We start from the raw sequence: 21,871 nt of genomic DNA, 5'->3' as shown, positions 1-21,871 counted from the left end.
CCACCACAGGCTTTTTAAGCATAGGCGAGAGCGAGGCCTGCGGCCGGCCTGGAACACGGAGGCCAAGGAGAGGTGGAAGCCGGGCTGGAGGAGGTGGTTGAGGGGAGGGCCTGATTCTATCCAGTGGCATTTCTGATTTCTGCCCAGCTGTCTCCAGCTGGGCTGGACCAGACGCCATGGGACTGTGGGCCCGTCCAAGAGGAGGGATCAAAGGGTGGGGCATTTTAGTGGCTTTAGACAACAAGTTCTTCCATTAAAAGAGCTCTTTGGGGATTTGCCTCCCCCCTCAGACTGAGACCTCCTGGAGTCCAGACGGTCAGGTTGAGGGAGGAGGCGCCCCGTGAATGTCTCTGGAGCCGAAATGAGCCTCCCTGGCGGTACACAGGGGACTTTCTGACTCGTCTCCCCTTTGGTCTCCTGGGAGACCTGCCCTGTGGCTTCCCTGTGCCCTGCGTCTGTGAAATGGAGTAGGCTGTCTCACCCAAGTCAGTCAGGTGACAGAAGGGAGGCAGGATTCAAACCCAGATCTGGGGATCTCTTCACTGCCTCTGTCCCCTGGGAGGGAGCAGGGGCTGGTGGTGTTCTGTCACCTGAAGCATTCTGGGCCCTCCTCAGGGGGCAGGGCAGGGCAGGGCAGGGCAGGGGTGGGGCCTGCCCCGCTACAGGCCACAGGGGGGCGCCAGAGACCAGAGGAGGGCCAGCTGCCCAGGACAGGACCGAGTGCCCATCTCCTAGAAGAGTAGGGGGGAGGGAAAGTGTCCTGGGTGGGAAGATGGGCTACTTCCCGCTGCCGCCCTTGGACACCCTGACTCCCTGCCCCCAGGCCGCCACAGCCCCCAGGGGCCAGCAGTCACGGGCCCACTGGGTGAGGCCTCTGGGTCCCGGATCACTCTGCTGCGTGTGACCTCTGGCCAAGTCCCTAAGCCTCTGGGAATGCTGAATTCTCAGGCTATCGTCACGCCCTTAAGATTCCATCCCCACAGGGGGGCCTGGCTGGCTCAGCCCACCTTATGGTGACCCGAATGCCAGGAACTCCTGCCATTAACTGGGGGGGTCCCTGTAAAAACCATCACCATAGGGGCACCCGGCTGTGATGAGCATGCGACTGTTGATCTTGGGGTTGTAAGTTCAAGCCCCACATTGGGTGTAGAGATTGCTTTAAAAAAATAAAAATCTTAGGGTGCCTGGGGGGGCTCAGTTAAGTGAACTCTTGACTCTTGACTCAGGTCACAATCTCACAGTTTGTGAGTTAGAGCCCCGCATCCAGCTCTGTGCTGACAGCATGCAGCCTGCTTGGGATTCTCCCTGTTCCTTTCTCCCCGCCCCTCCCCTGCTCGCGTTCTCTTTCTAAAAAATAAATAAACTTAAAAAAAAAAAAAAGAAAAGAAAAGAAAGAAGAATGCTTTAAAAAAATAAAAATCCTTAAAAAAAAAAAAGTCTCCGTCCCCACATAGCACAGGCAGAGGGGAAACTGAGTCCCACGCAGCAAAAACTGAGTCCTGCCGAGGCCTGCATGGGGCAGAGCTGGGACTGGCACTCGGCACTCCCAGCCCATCTGGTACCTGATTCTATCTGGTCCTGTATTTGCTTTTGTCACATCCTTGTTCTCAGCCTCAGTTTCCTTGTCTGCAAAAGGGGGTGGGTTGCCCTGCCCACTCCCCTGCAGCTCCAAGGTCAGAAAGCCCCTCAAGGCTCCGTCTGTGCCCCGAGCTCCCGCTCCAGCCTCCACAAGCATCCTGTCCTCCAGCCCTGACAGTCGCAAGTTCTTGCACGAGGCGCTGCTTTGCCCCAGTAGATCCGGGTCTGTGAGCTTCTGTGAGCCGGACCACCAGGGCCACGGAGACCTTGTCCCAGGGAGCCCTGTGTGGGGGCCGGGATCCTGACCCAGCTCAGCGGATGAGTCTGAAGAGGAGACCCCCCCCCCCACTTCCCCGCTTCCCACTGCCTTCTTGGTCACTGCTTGCGGGAGGCCCGCCCCGGGGCAGGGGCACCTGTTCCCCTCATAACCTCTTCCCCCTGTGAGTCCCTTTGATACTGAAGTGCGGGCACTATCTCTCACCCAGCCTTGTGGGGCACAGATCACCTCGATAACACCTTACACTCCTATGGTGCTCCTTAGCATTTCAAAGTGACTGTGGATCTGTTATCTTCACAAGGAGGGGTTATTATTACCCTCCCTTAATCGAGTAATACCTGAGGCTGGGGAGGGGGCAGGGGGGTGGTGCCAGATTTCCCTCCTTATCCAGGTTCCAGGCCGGTGCCCGGCTGGGGAAGGGCAGGGCGAAGCACCCAGATCCCGGGGACAGGGGCGAGGAAAACCGAACTGCAGTGAACTTGACATAGTCTTCTGTGAAGGGCCTTGGATGGTGAGACCCAGGCCTATCAGGGAAAAGAGGCCGCCCGGGTAAGGAGGCCCCAGGTGAGTGGGAGGGAACCCAGCTTCTTCCACCCCCAGAGCACAGCCCTCTGGGTCTGGGAGGGGACCGGAAGCGAGAGACAGGCTCCAGGGTCTCTGGCATTCACAGCCACATCATGGGCGTCCCAAGCCTGGTCCGTGGCTCCCCTTTCCCCAAGGTCGAGTGAGATTCAGAGGACGACCCGCTCAGGAGGCCGCTCTCGGCAGACGGTCCTGAAGGGCTCGCTAGAGTGGCAGACTGCCCTTGCCCTTGGCCCCGGCAGAAGCAGCGACCCACTCCTTCCCCAGATGAGAGGCTGGCTGCGGGGTCACACAGCCATGCCTACTGTTGACTGACATGTGGCCTTGGGCAAGTCCCTCTCCGGGCCACCGTCTGTGCCCAAGGGAGAACCGCCCAGCTCGGGTGTGAGGGGCAAATGGTACACAGAATGGCCACCGATGTCGCTGGAGCGCGTCTGATGGGAAGAGAGTGTGGTTGGGGTTGGCGGGAGGGGGGGGGAGGGGCAGAGCTCACAGAAAGCCGTGCCGCGCGGCTCGGGCACTCGGGTTCCATTTCACCGTGTGTCTATTGGGGTGGCTTTGGGGGAAGGCCTGACAGAGATGGTCGGGTCGAGGGTCCCCACTCCCCGAGCTAGTCTTGGCAGCCCCACATGCCCGCTCTCCCGCCCTCCCCAGCACCCCAGGGGTGTGTCCTTTAAAAAGTCCAAAGCTCCAAATGGGTGGACATATGGTGATTTCATCATCCTGGTTTTTCCTTCCAAAAACCTTGTCGGTGCTGCTCCAACACGCTATAGGGGCTCCCACGCTCCACGGCGGCTGCAGCCCCACGTGGTTTTATAATTATCAATCCCTCTGGGCGCACAGGAAGCCAGGCCCCGAGCCCCCTTGGCCACCGTCCCTCTGGCCCCTGGGCGCCACCCCGTCTGCGAGCTGCTTCAGGGAAGGGTGGGTCCTGCCTGCTTTGTTCTGGGAGTTGGGTGGGGTGCTAGGCTCCCTGCACCCACTCTTACCACACACCCCCCCACCCCGATCAACCACGGTGGGTCAATGGAGCTGGTACCCCAGGGGCCCCCACCTCTGTGAAGCTGGGGTCATCGCATTTGGCGCAGGAAGAAATAGTCTCAAGAGAGGAGAGGCAGAGTTCCAGAAAGTGGCAGAGTGGATTCTAACTGGGACTGTCTGACCCGAGGCCTGACTTCTGTGTGCTTTCTCAGCTGGTGTGTGTTTGTGTCTTATTTATTTATAATTTTTATGTTTATTTTTTGAGAGAGAGCACGCGTGTGTGTGAGCGAGCAGGGAAGGGGCAGAGAGAGAGAGAGAGAGGGAGACACAGAATCGGAAGCAGGCTCCAGGCTCGGAGCTGCCAGCACAGAGCCCGACGCGGGGCTCGAACTCACGAGCCGTGAGATCCTGATCTGAGCCGAAGTTGGACGCTTAACCGACTGAGCCACCCAGGCGCCCTTTATGTTTTATTTTTGAGAGAGAGAGAGGGAGGGAGGGGCAGAGAGAGGGAGAAAGAATCCCAAGCAGGTTCCGCACTGTCAGCACAGAGCCTGACCCGGGGCTGGAACCCACGAACTGTGAGATCATGACCTGAGCAGAGATCAAGAGTCAGACGCTTAACTGAGCCTTCAAGGCCCTGGGCTGGAGTGACAGCATTTAACCTCCAGTGTGGGTTTCTCAGACGCGAGTCTATAGCTCATATTTGGGGGCACGGCGAGCTGTGAGCTTTTCCTTTTTCAAGGCTACTTTTGGGGGTACCTGGGTGGCTCAGTCGGTTAAGCGTCTGATTCTTGGTTTCAGCTCAGGTCATGATCTGAGATCGTGAGGTTCATGAGATCGAGCCCCGAGTCGGGCTCTGCGCTGACCGTGCGGAGCCTGCTTGGGATTCTCGCTCACCTCTCTGCCTCTCCCCTGGGCTCTCTCTGTCTCAAAATAAATATTTTTATTTTTTTATTAATTTTTTAATGTGTATTTATGAGACAGACAGACATAACACGTGGGGGAGGGGCAGAGAGAGAGAGAGAGAGAGGGAGACACAGAATCCGAAGCAGGCTCCAGGCTTTGAGCTGTCAGCACAGAGCCCGATGCGGGGCTCGAACTCACGAATTGCAAGATCAAGACCTGAGTCGAAGTCGGATACTTAACCAACTGAGCCCCCCAGGCACCCCAAAACAAACATTTAAAGGCTACTTTCGAGAGCTCGTGCTCTGGAGTTGGGCAGCCTGCATTTGAGTCCCACACCTCTATGCTTGCTTTCCCAGTCCTCCTGAGTCTCAGGTTCCTGGCTGTGAAATGGGGAATAGTAACCTCCTGGGTCATGAAGGTCAAGGCAAACCTGAGCGATTAACAGGGGGGCTGGCGAGCCCCTGCTCCCTCAGCTACCGGCCATCAGACAGGACGCCCGCCACACGAGCTGCAGCATACAACCTGGCCCTCAAAACCCACGGGCACCTGTTTGTGTCCTGCCTTTGTCACAGATGCGCCGGCCCGGAGCTGTCTCCACCCTGACTGCGCCTAAAACGTCCCAGCTTCCGTGGCGCATCAGCTCCCGATTTGTCGCCCTTCCCTCTGCCAGTACCATCAGTCCCCCGGTCTGACGCTGGCCGGCCCCACCCTTCATAATTGTGCTTTTGTCGCCAGTGTGTCTGCTGGATCTGTCTTCAGAGCGCGGGCTTCACTGTCTCTGAACCACCCCGGGGGCTTAGCGTGGGGCGCAGTAAGCCCTTGTCTCCTTGACCCCTCCCAGTGCCTAGAGTCCAAGGCCAGGGAGGGGCCCCGGTTGGAGAAGCGGAGAAGGTCGTAGAAAGCAGGCACCTTCACCCCAGCCCCTTGGGGGCCGGCCTCGTCCTCAGTCACCAGAACTTTCCCTGACTTCTTCCCCCCCATCCTCCCCCCACAAATCAACTCTGCCCGCGCAGCCCCCACCTGGCACAAGGAAAGGGGGGTCGTCAGCCCCATTACAGGCCTCGCTCTATGGGGCAAGGACCACCTCTGCACCCTGTCAGGCTTGCCGATCTGTCCCCGCTGGCACCTCGGCCCTCCAGATGCCCTGCCGGTGTCCCAGCCGCCGCTGTGGGGTGCAGGCCCCCGGAAGAGAAGACGACGAAGCACCAAAAGCCACCTTCGGCACGATTAAATGTTTTTTAATGCAAGAAAAGAAGTTACCTTCGGTTGCTTTTTCTTCCCACAAGTAAGTGTGGATGGGCCATGGCACCTTGACAGTGACTTCCCGACCGGGAGGCTGCCCCCACCCTCACTGGATACTGCATAGAACGGTGCGCCGGAGCCAGCGGCAGGTGACAAGGTCAGTGCCAGTGACTCAGACCCAGCGGAGGCCCAGAGAGCAGTACTGGAGGCATGGGGCGGGGGTGGGGGGGTGGGGGGGTGGGGTGGGGGGTTGAAGAGGTCAGATGGAGGAGTCCCTGAGACCTACCTGGGGAGTGCCTGGTGGGAAGCCCCCCCCCCCCCCCCCCCGCCAGTGACGGGGACGCCCGTGAGTGCGGCCAGGCCCCCCGAGGCTGTGCTGGCAAAGCTGATGGGGCCACCTGATCTGGTGGCTCGCTGCCTCGGGTCCCTCACTGCTCAGCCTGGAGGGAGGTTACTCTAAGGGCATCCAAGACAACACGCTGCCCTCCTCTGCTCGATGGGAGGACGACGGAAGGAGGGTAGGAGAGGGCCTCCTCGAATGGGGGTACGAGGAAGGGAGGGGCTGGGTCGTCCCTGGTCTCCGCTGTCCGGACGCAAGGCCCAGGCCAGAACGCTAAGCCATGCTGGCTTCGTCGGGGCCCCCCACCCATCCGAGGTGGGGGAGGAGGCACACCAGAATGTTCCAGGCAAGTGGAAGGGAGAAGCAAGAAATGCCGGCTCTTGGGCCCCCGACGGGGTTTACTCTGTACATCCAACGGCTCTTGGGTGGGACCGCCCCTACTTGGAGTGTGGGAAAGGGGACAAAATCACAGCTTCTGAAAAAGTGGTTAGGAAGTTACTGAAAAACTCGGTCAAGTATGAGAGGCGTCACTTTACAGAACAAAGCTAGCTTCTATGTTTTTCTGGGAAACGTTCTCGCATACCTACTCATCCCCCGGACCCCACGAGAAAGGTAGTTGGGCTTATTTCTGTGCCTGGCCAAGCCGGGGGAGCGGGGTGGGACAGGAGAGCACAGAGCAGGGCCCGTACATAGGGGGCCACCACGGAGGGCAAAGAAGGCACCAGAACCAACCTAATCCAGGAGCACGGGGGAAGGGGCGGAGCCGCACAGGGAAGGAAGCCACCGGCCCAGCGAAGCCGCGCTCAGTTCAGCGACAAGCTGGGATCCTGGGGCGCCCGTCTGCACACGGCCCCGGGGCCCCCCCGCAGCTGCCGGGTGGGGGGCAAGCCAGGGTGGGCACGGGCCGTACGGCGGGGCAGGAGAGGACAGAGGCCCGTTGTGTGCGGGGCTGTGAGATGGAGGAGGCAAGAACGCACGCTGCCTCTGACGTTATATATTAAAAATATCCATAGTTCTTGTGCACAAAATTCCATCATTCACATGCGAGTATCACCCGCCTCCCTGCTGGGCCCAGGAACAGCCTTAAAAGAAAGATGATGGTTTTCCTTTTCAAGAGCTGAGGAAACATCGCTCAGTCTTTATGGACCTCGAGAGCTGGTGACCCTTCCCCTCCCCCCAGTCTCCGCCCGGCCAGGCGGGCGCGGCGGTCGGTCACGGTCACTCGTGCCTCCGCTTGGAGGGCGGGATCAGGTGCGGGGGCAGGTCGGCAGGCAGCTCGTGGCCCTCCAGCTTGACTTTGATGAGGTGGTTGGCCAGGGCAAACTCCTCGTCATCCAGCAGCCCGTCCTTGTCCACATCGGCCAGCTTCCAGATCTTCCCCAGCACCGTATTGGGCAGCTTGGACTTCACCATCTCCTTCTTGGCGTTGGCGCCCGTGATCTTGCCGTTGACGGGCGACAGCGTGTAGAAGATCTCGTCGTAGGTGGGCTTGTCCTTGCCCACCACCCACTCCACGTCGTCGATGCCCTCGCCGGCCCCCTCACCGTAGCCGTGCCCAAAGGGCCCGTTCATGGTGCCTTCGAAGGCGCCGCCCTTCACGGCCTGGGAGGGCATCAGGGACTCCTCCTGGCGCACCATCACCATCAGCCGGGCGATGTCGTTGGCCAGCATGTCGTCCACCGTGTCCAGCAGCTTGGGCTTCAAGGCCTGGAACTTGCTGAAGTCCTGAGTCTGCAGGAGCTCCTGTGGTAGGCAGAGGGGGTGGGGGTGGGGGGGGGGCTGGCTCAGGTCCCTTGCAGACTCCAGGCGGAGTGGGGGGAGCAAGGGATCCCAAGCCAAAGAGCTGGTTCCAGGTCTCGGCCCCGACCGCTTGGCAGCCCCTCGGCCTCGGCTCCCCGGGCTGCGGGGCAGAGGTACCTTCCCTGAAGGGCCGTGGGGAGGACGGTGCTGGAGTGCCTGGCCCGCCGCCCTCCCCCCGCCGTGCAGGGTGAGTCACCGCATTCCCCTTCGTGGTGTCACGGCCGGGTCGACTTCTGATTCGGGTGGGGTGCTGCTGACTGACTCAGCTGCTTCCATTTGGGGAGGCCCCGCCCCAAGAAGCTGCATTCCCTCCAGAACCACTGCCCCGGCGCCCCCCGCCCCCCCGCCTCCCCCCGCCACCGTCTCACTCCCTGACACCCCAGCGCCCACAGAGGGTACATGCGGGGTGGCCACACCTGCATCTTGCGGAGGCTTGGGAAGTCGCCGGGGGAGATCTGGTGCTCCCGCTCGATCTTTTGGTAGATTTCTCCCAGGTTGTTCACCAGCTCTTTCTTCTTGCTCTCTTTACCGAACACATTGGGCATCTCCTTCTTGAGGGAGCTGATGATGTAAGCGTGGACCTGGAAAGACAGGAAGGGGCGGACGTCAGGCGCGTCCTGGACACCCTGTCAGGGGGGACCTGCGCGGGGGCCGCCCCAGAAGGCTGGGACCGTAACTGGGGACGCTGCCCAAAGCAGACCAGAGCCCGTGTTCTCTGTGGCACCGGGCACCCCCCCAGCCACCCCTCCACGCAGCAGAGATGAGGGGCACGCCGTACAAGCCGAGCAGAGCCCTGCCATCCCATCCCGCATGTGCAAACGTGTGGCTGATGATGTCAAGAAAACTTCAACATGGCTGGAGTTACGCTCAGTTGACCACCCTGAAGGCTCAGAATGACTAAGGATTAGGAAAATCACCTAAGGCTTTTCCCAGATGTCTTGAAGTTTATCTAAGCTCAATACCTTACTTAGACCTTCGCCAGTTAGGGGCACACCCTTCATTTCCCCACGGCTGGTGACGCCCGCAACCCTCCCAGGGCCCTGGCCCTCAGATCCCTCTGCCTTGCCAGGTACTGTCCAGCCGCGAAGGGCTGTAGCCAGCCGGCCTCACCCTCCTTCTCCCGACTGCCAGCTCTACTCCATCAAAACCCCTCCAGTGGCCTGGCCCTGCCCTGCCCCAGGCTGAGAGCCTGGCTGAAAACCGCCTGAGGGCAGCAGGCCTGTCAAAGAGAGTGGCAGTCACTGCTCCGCCTATCACAGGCCTGGCGCAGAGAGCCACTCACTCCAGGAAAAGGAAACGGTCTAGAAACCGCAGGTGCGGGACAAGATGGGAGGCCCCGGGGTTTTCCGGGCACGGTGACTCAATGTGCCCGTCGGCCGGGTGATTACAACACCATTTCTGTGGATGAGCAAAGAGTCTGCCCTTTGTTGTATCCTAGAAGGAGGCTGCGCGAGAACACAGGCGGCCCTGCCAACAGGAGGCCGGACGAGGAGAGACCAGAGCTGCCCTTCCCCGCAGCCTGGAAACGGGAGAGACCGGGGACCAGTGAAGCGGGTTTTCTCATGGGTCCTTTTCTCAGAACCGACTCCACTCACTGGGAAAGGTCACGAAGTGAGAGATCTAGAAAACTGTGCAGCCTGTATCCCCCAGAGCAGGCTCCTGCACGTTACTGTGCATACGGACCACCAGGGGATGGCGTTCAAGTGCAGACGGTTCGGTCGTGCCAGGTAGGGCCTGAGGACTGCACTTCTAGCACGCTCCAGAAGGGCCCGTGAGCACCGTGGGTAACCAGGGTGGAGACAGGGACCCGCGGTAAAAGATGAAGGGTCAGTTCTCATTACTTACGACAGCGAGCACCCACATGCTACCTGACCTCGGACCTCCAGATGGGATACCGTGAGCCACCGTGTCGGGAGCCCAGGGCGACGGTTTCACAGGCCATGGGACCGCCTCCACCGAAGCCCTAACACCCACAGAACACCCTCCTATTCCTCCATGAGCCAGGGGCGGGTGTAAACCCCCCTGCCCTCCGCGGCCACTGCTCCAGGGTGATGCACAGGGTCCCTGCTCGGCAGCCATCACCGACAGGCTCGGGCCGAAGCCGAGCGCTGAGCCCCAAGGATCCGTGACCCTCACACGGGCACTGACGCGGCCTGAGGACGTATCCAGGCAGGCTCGCGACGTGCTGTTATGCCACATCAGGGGACACGCTCTGCCCCTCTGTGTCCCAAGGGTCCACTGGTGGCACTGACCTTTGCTTCCCAGCCCCACCCACGCCGGGGTCTCAGGGAGGCGCTCGGCCAGGCGCTGAGATCCCAGGCTCGTGAGCAGTTCCGCCGCCGCCGGCAGGTGTCGGCAGGCCCTGCGTTTCCACAGAGCACTGGGGACGGTTCACAAGGCCTCTGGGGGCTGAGGCCACCTGGGTTCTCCCTGGGCCCGCAGGCTTGCGCCCCATCTCTCCACCAGCTCTCACCTGTCCCGGCTCATGCATCAGTCCCACCTGAGGCCTCGCGGTCGCCTGCTGCTGCAACGCCCCATGGCCACACAAATAAACTGGGCTTTATTTGTCTGCGTGTTCTGCTTTCGCAGTACGACTGGTGAGTGCCGGAAGGGCAGGGACCGTGCGTGGCAGTCCCCACTGTGTCCCCGGCGCCCAGCGTGTGCTAAGCGCTCCACAGGCCCGGGAGGGAAGCCGACGAGGACTGCGCCCCCACCTGCTCTCCAGTTCCCAGGCTGCCCTCTGGCACAGTGCTATCTTCCCACCTGGTGTCCACACGCATCAAGACTCCGTTGAGAACAGGTTGCACCCATGGGCGTAGAGGGGACTCGTTCAGACACGGCGCAACGTAGGCGCGTGGCTGTGGGTCTGCCCGGATGGGACTCCGGCGTCCCGAAAGCCACGGCAGCCCAATCCTGGGGCCCTGAGTGGCAGTCCCAGGCCCCCTCGGGCCCCCTCTAGCAGCGGACCACCTCCCCCCCCCCGCCCACGCCCCCGCCCCATTTACCTTGGCCAGCCGTGCCCGCTTGATCAGGTCATTGAGCTTCCTGAGGGCGGCATTTCGGGGCAGAGACTGGATGTCTTTGAAGAGGTCCTGCTCCTCGGCCTCAAAGAGCTTGCGATTGTCGGGGATGAGGAGCGGGTGGGACCAGAAGGAGCCGATGTAGACCCTGACCACCTCGGGGGTGTTGATGATCTTCCCCAGGGACCACATGAGAGCCCCGTAGACCCGCATCAGCTGCTGGGTCTCGATCTGGTCGGCCTTGTTCAGCACCACGCGGATCTTGTCCTCGTGGTTCTTGAGGGCCTTGATGACCTCCGAGAACTCGTCAGAGATGTCCAGCTTGTGGGCGTCGAAGAGCAGGATGATGCGGTCCACCCGCTCGGCGAACCACTCCAGGACGGCCGCGAAGTCGTACCCTGCGGGGGGGGGAGGCGGGAAGAGCAGGGTGAGGCGGGGGCACCGAGGCCCAGGCTGCTCGGATGGCTCTCCTCCCGACTCGGCCCGGGGTCAGCTACATTTCCGTGTACTCACAGGGCCAGCACGGCACCCTGAGGGCAGGGGCGTCAGGCCCCCACTGTGTGGCACCCCACCCCTGTGGCACCCTCGCCCACGCAGCACCTGGCCCGGAGCACAAATAAGTCCTGCAAAAGAAGGCAGAGCCTGAGCTCTGGAGCGGCTCAGATCGGGGCGAGAGTGAGGGGGAGAGCCCGGCATAGCGAGAGCGGAGACTTGGGTCGGGGGGGGGGGGGGGGGGGCCTGCCACCTGCCAGCTGGATGCCCTGGGACGACAGAGACAGTAACAGCCACCACACCTGCAGCCGCTACTCGTGTGGTGCTCGCGCCAGGCCCCCCATTCTGCGGGAGTCTCATTTATTCTCCGCAACAGGGGTTGGCAGACCACAGCTCGCCCGTCGCCTGTTCCGCAAATACAAATTTTATGGCGGGGCGGGGGGGGGGGGGGGGGCGCCTGCGTGGCTCAGTCGGTTAAGCGTCTGCCTCCTGATTTGGGCTCAGGGCATGATCTCACAGTTTGTGAGATCGAGCCCTGCGTCGGACTCAGTGTCGACAGTGAGGAGCCTGCTTGGGATTCTCTCTCTCTCTGCCCCTCCCCTGCTCTCTCTCTCTCTTTCTCAAAATAGTTTTATTGGAATGCAGCCACGCTCCTCGGTACGGTCTATGGTGGCTTTTGTCTACAATAGCAAAGTTCAGCTGTCAGGCCACAGACCACAGGCCTGCAAAGCCAAAAATACTAATTCTGACCCTTCAGAAAAACTTTGCTGGCTCCTGCTCTACGGCAGCCTATGACGTGTCACACACCGCCTCCCCTCGCTTAGGTCTTCCATGCTTCCCTAAAATGAAGTAGCTCTTCCCTCTGTTCTCTGCTGTTTTCCACCATCCAGTTAAAGCCCTTTGGTGAACATGGACATCTAGCAAAGACTGCTAACTGGAACTCTTCCTTTAATAACAGAACTGTTTGGCTTTAGCTGATTTCAGGGCCCCACAGCTTGAGAGTGCACCCACCCCCCCAGCCTCTCTTGAGGCAGAAATGACCATGAAGAGGTGTATGAGCCCTCTGTCCTTTTCTCCCTTCCTGAAGAATGGAATGCAGATGTGATGGAAGGAGCTGGAGCAACCACCTTGAGTTCAGAGGTACAAACTGAACATTCAGGACGGCTTTGGACTACTGTTTTCCACGGAAACCGTCTGACGACTGGCTGAAGCCAACGGATTTTTGCGCCTCTGTAACCGCAGTTTAATTTGCATCCTGTTTTACAATTCCCCCTCTTCAAAATCTTTCCACCTCTTCCACTGCCCCCAGAAGGTGTGAAAGTTCTCGTTCTCATGTTTTAGGAATCAAGAGGAGAGGAGAGGTAGGAAGACGACCACGTGAAAACAATCGCCTAAGAATCTTTGGGAAGCTTCGGTCCGAGCCCCGGAACTATCACTTCCTCTCTGGGGGATTCTGGGCAGGCCTCCTTGTCCCTGGGCTCCTTCTCCTCGTTCTTCAGCCAGCTGCTACCCACAGGCCACCTCCCACCTGAAATGTGGGCCGGTCCTCCTAAGAAGCACCAAATACATCCCAGAGTATAGTCAGGCTCCTGAGGGTACACGGCTCCTACAGGGAAGAGCCAGCCGGGACACTGCTCTCAGAAACTGGCCCAAACCAACCTCCTTGTCCTCACAGCCTGACTCTAGCATCCCCTGCACAACACACTCACTACCCTCTGACCAAAATGGGATTTAGACATGCATTCTCTAGAGTGGGGAGAAGGAAAGGACAGAGTGTCAAGAAAAGGCCCAGAGTGACCACCAGTGCCATGAGGTGGGAGGCCAGCCCTCCCCAGCCTTATGGTTAAGGAACCTTCAGGGCGGTTCATCAGAGGGGTATCCGGCCGTTCCCATCCTACCAAGCCTCACGGACCAAATGCAAGTCTATATGGCCAAGCTCCCCAAGAGGCTCCCTCCACTCAGGCCAGAACCGGGCCCTCATCGCAAGGGCTTTAAGATTAACAGTTAACACTGTGGGCGCGCCTAGGGGTGAAGTTGCTTGGCTGGATAAACATTCTGGCCGCCAGGCATCCCCCCCTCCCAACCTCACCCTGGTTCAAGTGTACCTCAGAGTTGTCTGCGTGCCCGAAGCCACAGCGTTCCAGGCCTCTCCCCACTCCGGTGCTCAGAAAGAACACAGGCCCTTAAATAAGACAGCTCTGGGTGGCTCAGTCGGTTAAGCCTCCGACTTCGGCTCAGGTCCTGATCTCAGGATTTGTGAGTTCGAGCCCCACATCGGGCTCTGTGCTGACAGCTCAGAGCCTGGAGCCTGCTTCGGATTCTGTGGCTCCCTCTCTCTCTACCCCTAACCCACTCATGCTCTGTCTCTCTCAATAATAAATAAACATTAAAAAAAAAAAAAAAAAGACAGCTCTGTGTTCGACTCCCCTCGCCCGCCCCCTTCTGTGACCTGAAGTTATTTTTTTTTAATTTTTTTAAAAAAACATTTATTTATTTTTGAGACAGAGAGAAACAGAGCATGAACGGGGGAGGGTCAGAGAGAGAGGGAGACACAGAATCCGAAACAGGCTCCAGGCTCTGAGCTGTCAGCACAGAGCCCGATGTGGGGCTCGAACCCATGGACCGTGAGATCATGACCTGAGCCGAAGTCGGATGCTCAACCGACTGAGCCACCCAGGTGCCCCATTTTTTTTTTAATTTTTAAAAAATCTTTATTTTTGAGAGAGAGAGAGAGAGAGAGAGAGAGGAAGAACAGAGAGAGAGGGAGACACAGAACCCGAAGCAGGGGTTGTCAGCGTGGAGACTGATGCGGGACTCGAACTCATGGACTGCGAGATCATGACCTGAGCTGAAATCAGACGCTTAACCCTCTGAGCCACCTAGGCGCCCCTGTGACCCAAAGCTCTTAACTTTTCTGTTACAACTGTTTCCTCTGTGAAATTCAGAAAACAATTCCTCCTCCTATGGTCATAGGGAGGACCAGAAGGGATAACACGCGGGGCTCCTGGCACAGGCTCCACTGGCAGGAGGGGCCGAGTGGCCTAGGACGGCATCATGAGTCAGGAACAGAGACGAACCTGGCTCTGAGGCCAGAAGCCAGCTTTCGCCCTTGGGGTAAGACATCGAAACTTAAGGAAAACCCCACATTCTGTCGACTCAGCATGGCAGCAACATGCATCTGTTCCTGCCCCAGCACACCAGGGAGACAGGATGCTCTGATCAGAAGCAGCCTCTGGACCGGCTGGAGTTTCTACTATCATGGGGGTAAGGTGAAGCCGGTGGGGGGAGGGGGACAGTAAAGCCCCTGGGAGTCTGAACTTGAGCCTGGGCACGGCGGTCATCAGCCCTCCCGAGGCCAGTGCAGATGGTGGGAAAGTGCCAGACCCCCAGATTCTCTGTGCTCAGAGCAGGAGAGGCGTGGAGAGGGTGCCGGGTCACTCCCGTGCCGGCTGCCAGCCAGCATCCCAGGCTGCTGGTTCCAGAGGACGGGGCCCCCCGCCGCCGCGCGGCTGGCTCCGGGAGCCACGGGACGGGACACCCGGAGAGAAAACTCATCAGCAGAAAACTAGAACAGGAAGGCTGAGGAGCAGGCCAGGGAAGCGGCAGGGAGGCCGTGGCGCCCGCCTGGGCGGCAAAGCCACCGCCTTTTATGGCCCACTCTGGGAACAGCAGGCCAGCGCTGGGAAAGCAATGACTCAGGACGGAATGGTGGCTCCCTCCCAGCAGAAACGAGGCCCCACTTCTCCCCTCGTCAAACCGCCCGTCCTCAGGCCATCACAGATTGGATGACTGCAGATTCACACAGCTGGGGAGGCAGCGGAGCCAGAAGCGAGGTACTGGGAACAGGGGCGCCCCGATGGGCTGGGCTCCAGCCCAAGTTAGCTTTGGTCCGGAGTCAGGACGGCGCACAGGGAGCTGGGCTCACCCCCAGACTCCACCCAATGTGGCCCCACGCGCCCCTCCCCCGATGGTGGGGGGCCCAAGACAACCAGGAAAGACGGAGAGGAGGAGCCCCTTCTGAATTGTGGCCGGAGTCACTGCCGCCGGTCCGAGAGCCCCAAGTGCCCCCCACCGCACCCCCCCCCCCCAGAAACCCAGCTACTCGCCAACCCCTCGCGCTGGAGCCAGCAGGGCTAAGCCCTTTTTTTTTTTTTTTTTTTTTTTTTGCAGGTGAACGAAATTTCCTGTTTATTATGAAAAATGCTCACACTTTTGGTGAGGGAGACACGGTGGCTGGCCAAGTACATCCACAGGTCATGAAAAGGGTCACTCAGGCTCGTGTGAGGTCATCGCAGGTGTATGACCGTGCGCGACGACGTGGCTGCAGCCACTGCCGGGCCTGCCCGGCACCCACTTGTCCACCAAACCCTCACTCAGCCTGAGAGATGCTGTCGCAAAAGGCACCAAGGGCTACACCCACAGCAGCAGCACCAAAGCATCACTCAAGTCCATGCACCCAGCAAGGTGGCCAGGGCCACCACTTGGCCTAGAGCTAGGCCCCAGGAGACAAGCACAGGGACGAGCGTGCCCACGCCCCCACCCTCGCCCAAGGCAGTGAGCCTTCGGGCTTTGGGACACATTAGAGATCAGTCTCAGTGACAGGATAAGTGACGAGATCAGTGACAAGATGGCTGTCAGCCATCAGACAGCCCAATGCACAGCATTTCCTCAAGGAAAGTGGGAGTTCAAGGCGTGCTTGGTGCCAGAGACAAGGACACCCCCACCCAAGGAGATAGGGACACTTCGTCTGCCTCAGGTGGGGCTAGGACTGAGCGTGCGGACACCAGTGTCCCTATGAAGGACAGACAACGTGGTCCAAGGTGGTGAGCTGGAAAGGAAAGGCTGACCCCACAGCGTGAGGAAAAGCCAGTGCCGTCTCTGATAGGGGACAAGCTCCAGTGCAGAAAGTTCTGGAACTCTGGAGACATTATAGAACAAGCCAGGCACAAAAGGACCAATACTGTATGTCTCTACCCTTAAGAAGTACCTGTAGTCAAATCCATAGGGACAGTAGGTAGAACAGGGGGGAGGGGCGACGGAGAATTAGTGGTTAATGGGGATACAGCTTCTGTCTGGAAGATGAAGAGGTTCTGAAAGGTGGTGAAGGTCACACAACAACACAGATCTGCTTGGGGCCACTGAACTGTGCACCGAAGACGGTTAGCGTTGGTGAAGCTTAGCACACGTGTGCACACAGTCGCGGGGGTGGAGGCAGGGGGGAGGCAGAAGACTCGTGTGTTCGCTTAGGGTGACCAGGCTGAGGGCTGGGCTGGGTCTCGGGGAAGCAACGGCGCAGGCCAGTGGACAGGAGGCCCAAACGTGCCTCCCGTCCCAGCTCTGTTCCCACCAGGCCTCCTCACCAGGTCTGACCTCCCGAGGAGAGTCCCGCTCCCCGCCATGGGCACCGAGGTGGAGGAGGGAAAACCGTGACAGGTCCTCGCCCTCTCCTGGCACCCTCCAAACACAGGTAGTTCCAGCAGCTGGGGGAAAAGCTACTTCATACATTCCAAGTTTCTAGAACATCAACAATAGAGGGTTTGTCTGCAATCGACGTCTGTTTCCTGCCATTCAAGCCGCGTGGGCCTCGGTATTTCTTGCCATAGCTCCCACCACGCACGCTTCCAGCTGGTGCTGGGCCCAGAAGAGGGGCACAGAGGGGCAAGATGGAGGGTAAGGCGCTGAGAGGACTGGGTGGCGCACTTCTGCAAGCGGGCACTCTTCAGGGAAGGGCTTTCCCGGGGTTGCTCAGCGACCATTTGCTGTGTGCAAATGTCTGCAGCAACTTTGTTCAAAACTGCCCCAAACTGGAGACCTGTAGGCCCCTCAGCAGGTGAACGGGTAAGAAAGGAGGGCACACACATGCGACAGGGTAGGAACGGCAATGACAAAAGGGAACAGTCAGTCGATGCTCTCAAATACGTAACGAATCCCCAAAGCACCTGCTCAGTAAAGGAAGACAGACACAGAAGACTTTTACGTGACATTCTAGAAAAGGCAAGACTTTAGGGACGAGTGTCACGCCAGTGGGTTGTGAGGGCGGGGAGCGACTGCAGGGAGCTTTCCAGGTGGACAGAAAGACCAGATCTTGGTCGTGGCGGTTGCATAACAGCTTCACGCAGCTGTACGTCTAACCAGGGTGAAGACCTCCATAAATCTGACGGGGACACAAGCAAACAAACGAGCAAAGGGTGGGGAAGGGGAAGGGGAAGGACAGATGGACTCTGGAATCGGGCCCGCGTTGGAATCCGGAGTCCTTGTGACCCCATCAGGCCACGGACCCTCTGCGAGCCTCAGTTTCTTCTTCTGTGACGTGAAGATGGAAGTTTCTAACTCACAGGGCTGCTGTGGGCAGCAGGGGAGCGCCCGGCACACTGTAAGCACTTGGTAAACGTTTGCTATCATTTACTCACAGGAATCGTATTTTGGGCTCCAGAAGCTCATGTTCCGACGGGTGCGTAGGCAACGACCACTTCTAACGCGCAAAGAATGCCTTATGCCACCAAATATAAGCGGAACATCTGCAGGCGCTCGGGCCAGCTGCTACAAAGCCGGGTGCCGGCTCGCAGCCTTGGAAGAGCAGGTGCCGGGCGCCAGCACGGGCTGGTACCGCTCCTCCGGGCACAGCGGCCCACGCCCCTCGGCGGAGCGGTGGCATTCCGGGCAAAGGCTCGGCCCAAAGCTGTCCAGGGGACCACAGGTGGGGGAACAGTGGGGGGGACAGTGGTGAGAGGGAGGCTTGGAGGAGGCCAGGGGCCCCGAGAAGGTCCTGGAAGCTGAAGGGAAACTCCAGCTGAGTCAGTACTTCCCCATCCTCTGGCCTCCTCAGGAGGTTATTCAGGAAAAGGTCTAAGCAAAGTCTGGGAATCCCTGGATTTTTTGGTGTCTGTTTTTAATTAGCTGACATTTGCTGAACACGTAACTGTGCACCAGGGACTAGGGCAAGAGGTTAACACGTATAGATTCCTGTATTTATCAACAAGGAGGCTGATGTCGCTATTCCTGTTTTATTGACTTGGCTCCCAGGGGTCGCTGCAACTCCCTAGGGCCCCCAGCTCCTAGAGTACTGAGCTGGGGCCTGCACCTTCGGTCATTATCTGAACTGTGGGTGCTGGGAAGCCAGGAGGGGTGCAGCACTTGGCCTTGCTCAAGGCTTTCAGGCAACCTCACGGAGCATGCTCTGGGCTGCAGAAAACCCCGACCCGGAGGGCTTTTAGGTGGGGCACCTCAGGAGGCAGTCGGCACAAGGGTCAGGGGGAAGGGAGGGCCACAGCGCGGCCCCACCTCTGAGTCAGAGGACTCTGGGTCTGGGCCTGGGAGGCCCTACCTGCCTACTGGGATGGCCTCCAGGCTTGGATGGAGCCTGGGAACCAGGGGCAGTCAGCAGGAGGGCAAGTGAGAAGCCAGGGCACCAGCCAGCCTTGGCCAGGCGTCCTAGTCCTCACCCACAGATGCTCTGGGGGACCGTCTCTGGCTGGAGGCAGAGAACAGGGAAAAGAAGATCCCAGCGTTGTTGGTCCAAGCCCTGGACCTCAGGTCCATTTCTGGACTCAGAGTCTGGTTTCAGGCCGGGAGAGAAACGAAGGTGGCCCCTGCGTGTGTCAGGAGAGCTCAGAAGCCCTTGCACGGTCACGACCCAACAGGGTCAAAGACTTGCCCGATCTGAGCTGTGGGCGTTCCTTGGCAGCAAAGCGTCTGCCCTCAGCCCCGGCTGGTGTGGCCACGGCTTCTGCGGGACCCGTGGGCTCAGGCCAGCCCGTGTCGCCTCGCACCAACGACGTAACCTTCCCGAGCCTCTGTCTCCTCATCTGCAGAGCAGCAGTGTCCTCCCCGATGCAGCTGTGCGATAACTCAGGGGAGCGGGTCCGTGTGGCAACGGTCTGCAGAAAGCCAGGCACGAGGCCGGCCAGGAGGCGTTCTCCTAACCCAAGTTCAAGGAACACTTCCCTGCTGACGCGACTCACAGGCACAAAAGTTGCGGCCAGCTCTCAGCCACGTGGCAACAAGGGCAGGGGGTGCCCTGGCCGGGCCCCTGACTCCCAGGCCGGGGCCTCCACCTGAGCGTGCTCCCCACCGTGGCCCACCAGGGGCCTGCCGTGGGAAAACCCTGCTCCAGCTCGTGGCAGCAGCCCGGGAGCCAAGGGCGCCAGCCCCACCGGGCCCGGGTGCCCTTTGGAATGCCCTTTATCAGTCACACAGCACTAAAGACCGAATGCTGTCCCCACAGGCCGCTTTCCCTGCTGACACAGGAGCACGTAATCTTTAAAGGCGGTCAGATTAGCACAGCGAGGGAGCGTAGCCCGAGGCCCCCACGGGGCCCCTTCTCCTTCCTGTGGTAATTCTCAGGGGGCTCTTGCAGAGCCTGGCCTGTACCCTGTTCTGGGCCTGCACGGCCCTACGTTATCTTTCCAGGCAGTACTTCCTGCACACGTTAGGCACCACGGGGAAAGGGGGAAGACGTCCAGAGGGGCCTGGCAGATAGGGTGGGAAATGGAAGTAAACGTAAGTAGCAACTCTAATGCACGTGCAACGTCCAGAAGAACCTTCTGTTTCCAGGGAACCAGGTCGGCGGGACACAGGAACGCGTGCTGCTTGCCCAGGACCCATGTTTTCTGGTGGCCCGATCTTTCTGGGAGGGAAACACCTGCTTTCCGTGCCGTCAGCAAAGGGAACAGACAGGCCACCGGCCGGGGAACTGCACTCCCCTACTCTGACTTCCTCTGCTGGACAGGGCAACACGGGCCCTTTGCAGTGACTGATGGGTGGGGCCTCCGAGAAGAAGGCCGCTCCTTCCCCGTCTAGCGAGTGGTCACCTCCCGTGAAGACCACGGCCAGCACATCTGAGAGGTACTGCCCGCTGGTCTCTCTCCGGCTAATAAAACACTGACACCAAACATGTTGCAGAGCAAATGCCAACTTGGTAACTTTCAGTAAAACACTTTAAACCAAGATATCTGGGAGGCGCCTGGGTCGCTCAGTCGGTTAAGCGTCCGACTTCAGCTCAGGTCGTGATCTCACAGTCTGTGAGTTCGAGCCCCGCGTCGGGCTCTGGGCTGACAGCTCAGAGCCTGGAGCCTGCTTCGGATTCTGTGTCTCCCTCTCACTCTGCCCCTCCCCTGCTCGTGCTCTGTCTCTCTGTGTCTCAAAATTAAATAAAAACATTTAAAAAAAAACCCAAAAAAAACAAGATATCTAAGGGCACGGAGGAAAAGAAACTTTCACAAGAAGCCCTCCTCCAATCAGAGCACTTCTTTTTTTTTTTTTTTTTAAGTTTTTTGCGACTTTTATTTATCTTTGAGAGAGAGGGAGGGAAAGAGAGCGCGTGTGCACACGCACTGGCAGGGAGGGGGACAGAGAGAGGGAGACAGAGAATCTGAGGCGGGCTCCACGCTATCAGCACAAAGCCTGATGTGGGGCTTGAACTGAGGAACTGTGAGATCATGACCTGAGCCGAAGTCGGACGGTCAACCGACTAAGCCACCCAGGCGCCCCAGCAACGCGCTTCTCTTTAAGGCCCACTCCTCCTTCCTGGGCGTGGTGGGTTGGGGGGGAGGCCCTCTGTGGCTGCCCCGGGACAGAAAGGGGCCACATCTCCCACCTGGAGGGGCAGCAGACAAGCAGGGGCGAGCCCTGGTGTCTCTTGCTGGCCTCCTCCCCCTCCAAGCACCCGCCACCTGCACGGGCAACTTGAGGGCGGGGACTGCCTCGCACCCCGCGTCCTCCCCTGGCCCCCAGAGTGTACCCTATGCCTGCCGATCCGCGAACTGGAGAGCACGCGGAGGCACAGCGGCGCCTGTCCCAGAGAGGGCACGTCTGGACACCGCTGCCCCCCCTTTTTGCTGACAGAGAAAGGAGGCAGGGGAGGGAAACATCCCAGCAGACGGGGCCAGGGCGCCCAATGCTGCAAGACATATCCTCCCAACCTGTCGCCCGCCGAGCTCTAAGGACGCAGGCTGACGTGTCAAAGACACTCTTCCCAAGCAGGGGAACCTCACGGCACTGCTGGAAAACAGTGATGTCTGTCAGGGCGCCCGGGTGGCTCAGTTAGTTAAGCGCCCGACTGGGTTTCAGCTCAGGTCATGATCTCGTGGTTCGTAGGATCGAGCCCCAAGTTCTCTCTCGCCTCTCTCTGCCCCTCCCCCCACGCACTCTCGCGTGCAGGTACGTTCTCTTTCTCCCTCTCAAAATAAATAAATACACATTAAAAAAAAGCAAGCAAGCAAGCAAGCAGTGGTATCTGGGATCCCTTTTACAAGACAATGAGGGTCACGAGCCCTTTCCCTCGAATACCTTAACTCCGAGCTCTGAAGGCCGTAAGTGAGCACAGACTGCCGAGAAGGTAAGCCGGTGTTTGTCAGCTACTGTCCCCATCCGAAGATGTGTACGCATCAGCTGACCTCTGCGGCGGGGAGGTGGCCGCCCAGAGGTGCCTTAGTTCTCTATCCGATGGCCCCCAGTCTACCTACTCTTCAAGGTCATTAAAAAGGTAACACGACAGGAGTGCCTGGGTGGCTCAGTCGGTTAGGTGTCTGACTTCGGCTCAGGTCGTGATCTCACGGTTTGTGAGTTCGAGCCCCACGTTGGGCTCTGTGCTGACATCCTAGAGCCTGCTTCTGATTCTGTGTCTCTCTCTCTCTCTCTCTCTGCCCCTCCCCT

The 21,871-nt window shown here is 59.4% G+C and overlaps 1 protein-coding gene across 1 annotated transcript in view; it reads right to left on the bottom strand.

Moving 5' to 3' along the window:
- Positions 1-5,546: 5,546 nt before the first annotated feature.
- Positions 5,547-21,871, bottom strand: part of EHD1 (EH domain containing 1) — a 23,658-nt gene continuing 7,333 nt past the window's right edge. Inside the window, exons 4-6 of the mRNA XM_049643253.1 lie at positions 10,712-11,124; positions 8,123-8,287; positions 5,547-7,649 (exon numbers count right to left, since the gene is read on the bottom strand). Of these exons, the coding sequence (XP_049499210.1) occupies positions 7,125-7,649; positions 8,123-8,287; positions 10,712-11,124 (1,103 nt within the window). The 3' untranslated portion in view covers positions 5,547-7,124. The remainder of the gene's footprint in view (positions 7,650-8,122; positions 8,288-10,711; positions 11,125-21,871) is intronic.

The sequence above is a fragment of the Panthera uncia genome, chromosome D1 (assembly GCF_023721935.1).
Source record: "Panthera uncia isolate 11264 chromosome D1, Puncia_PCG_1.0, whole genome shotgun sequence".
Taxonomy (NCBI): Eukaryota; Metazoa; Chordata; class Mammalia; order Carnivora; family Felidae; genus Panthera; species Panthera uncia.
The sequence above is the reverse complement of the archived record's forward strand: the minus strand, read 5'-3'. Positions and strand labels throughout refer to the sequence as shown.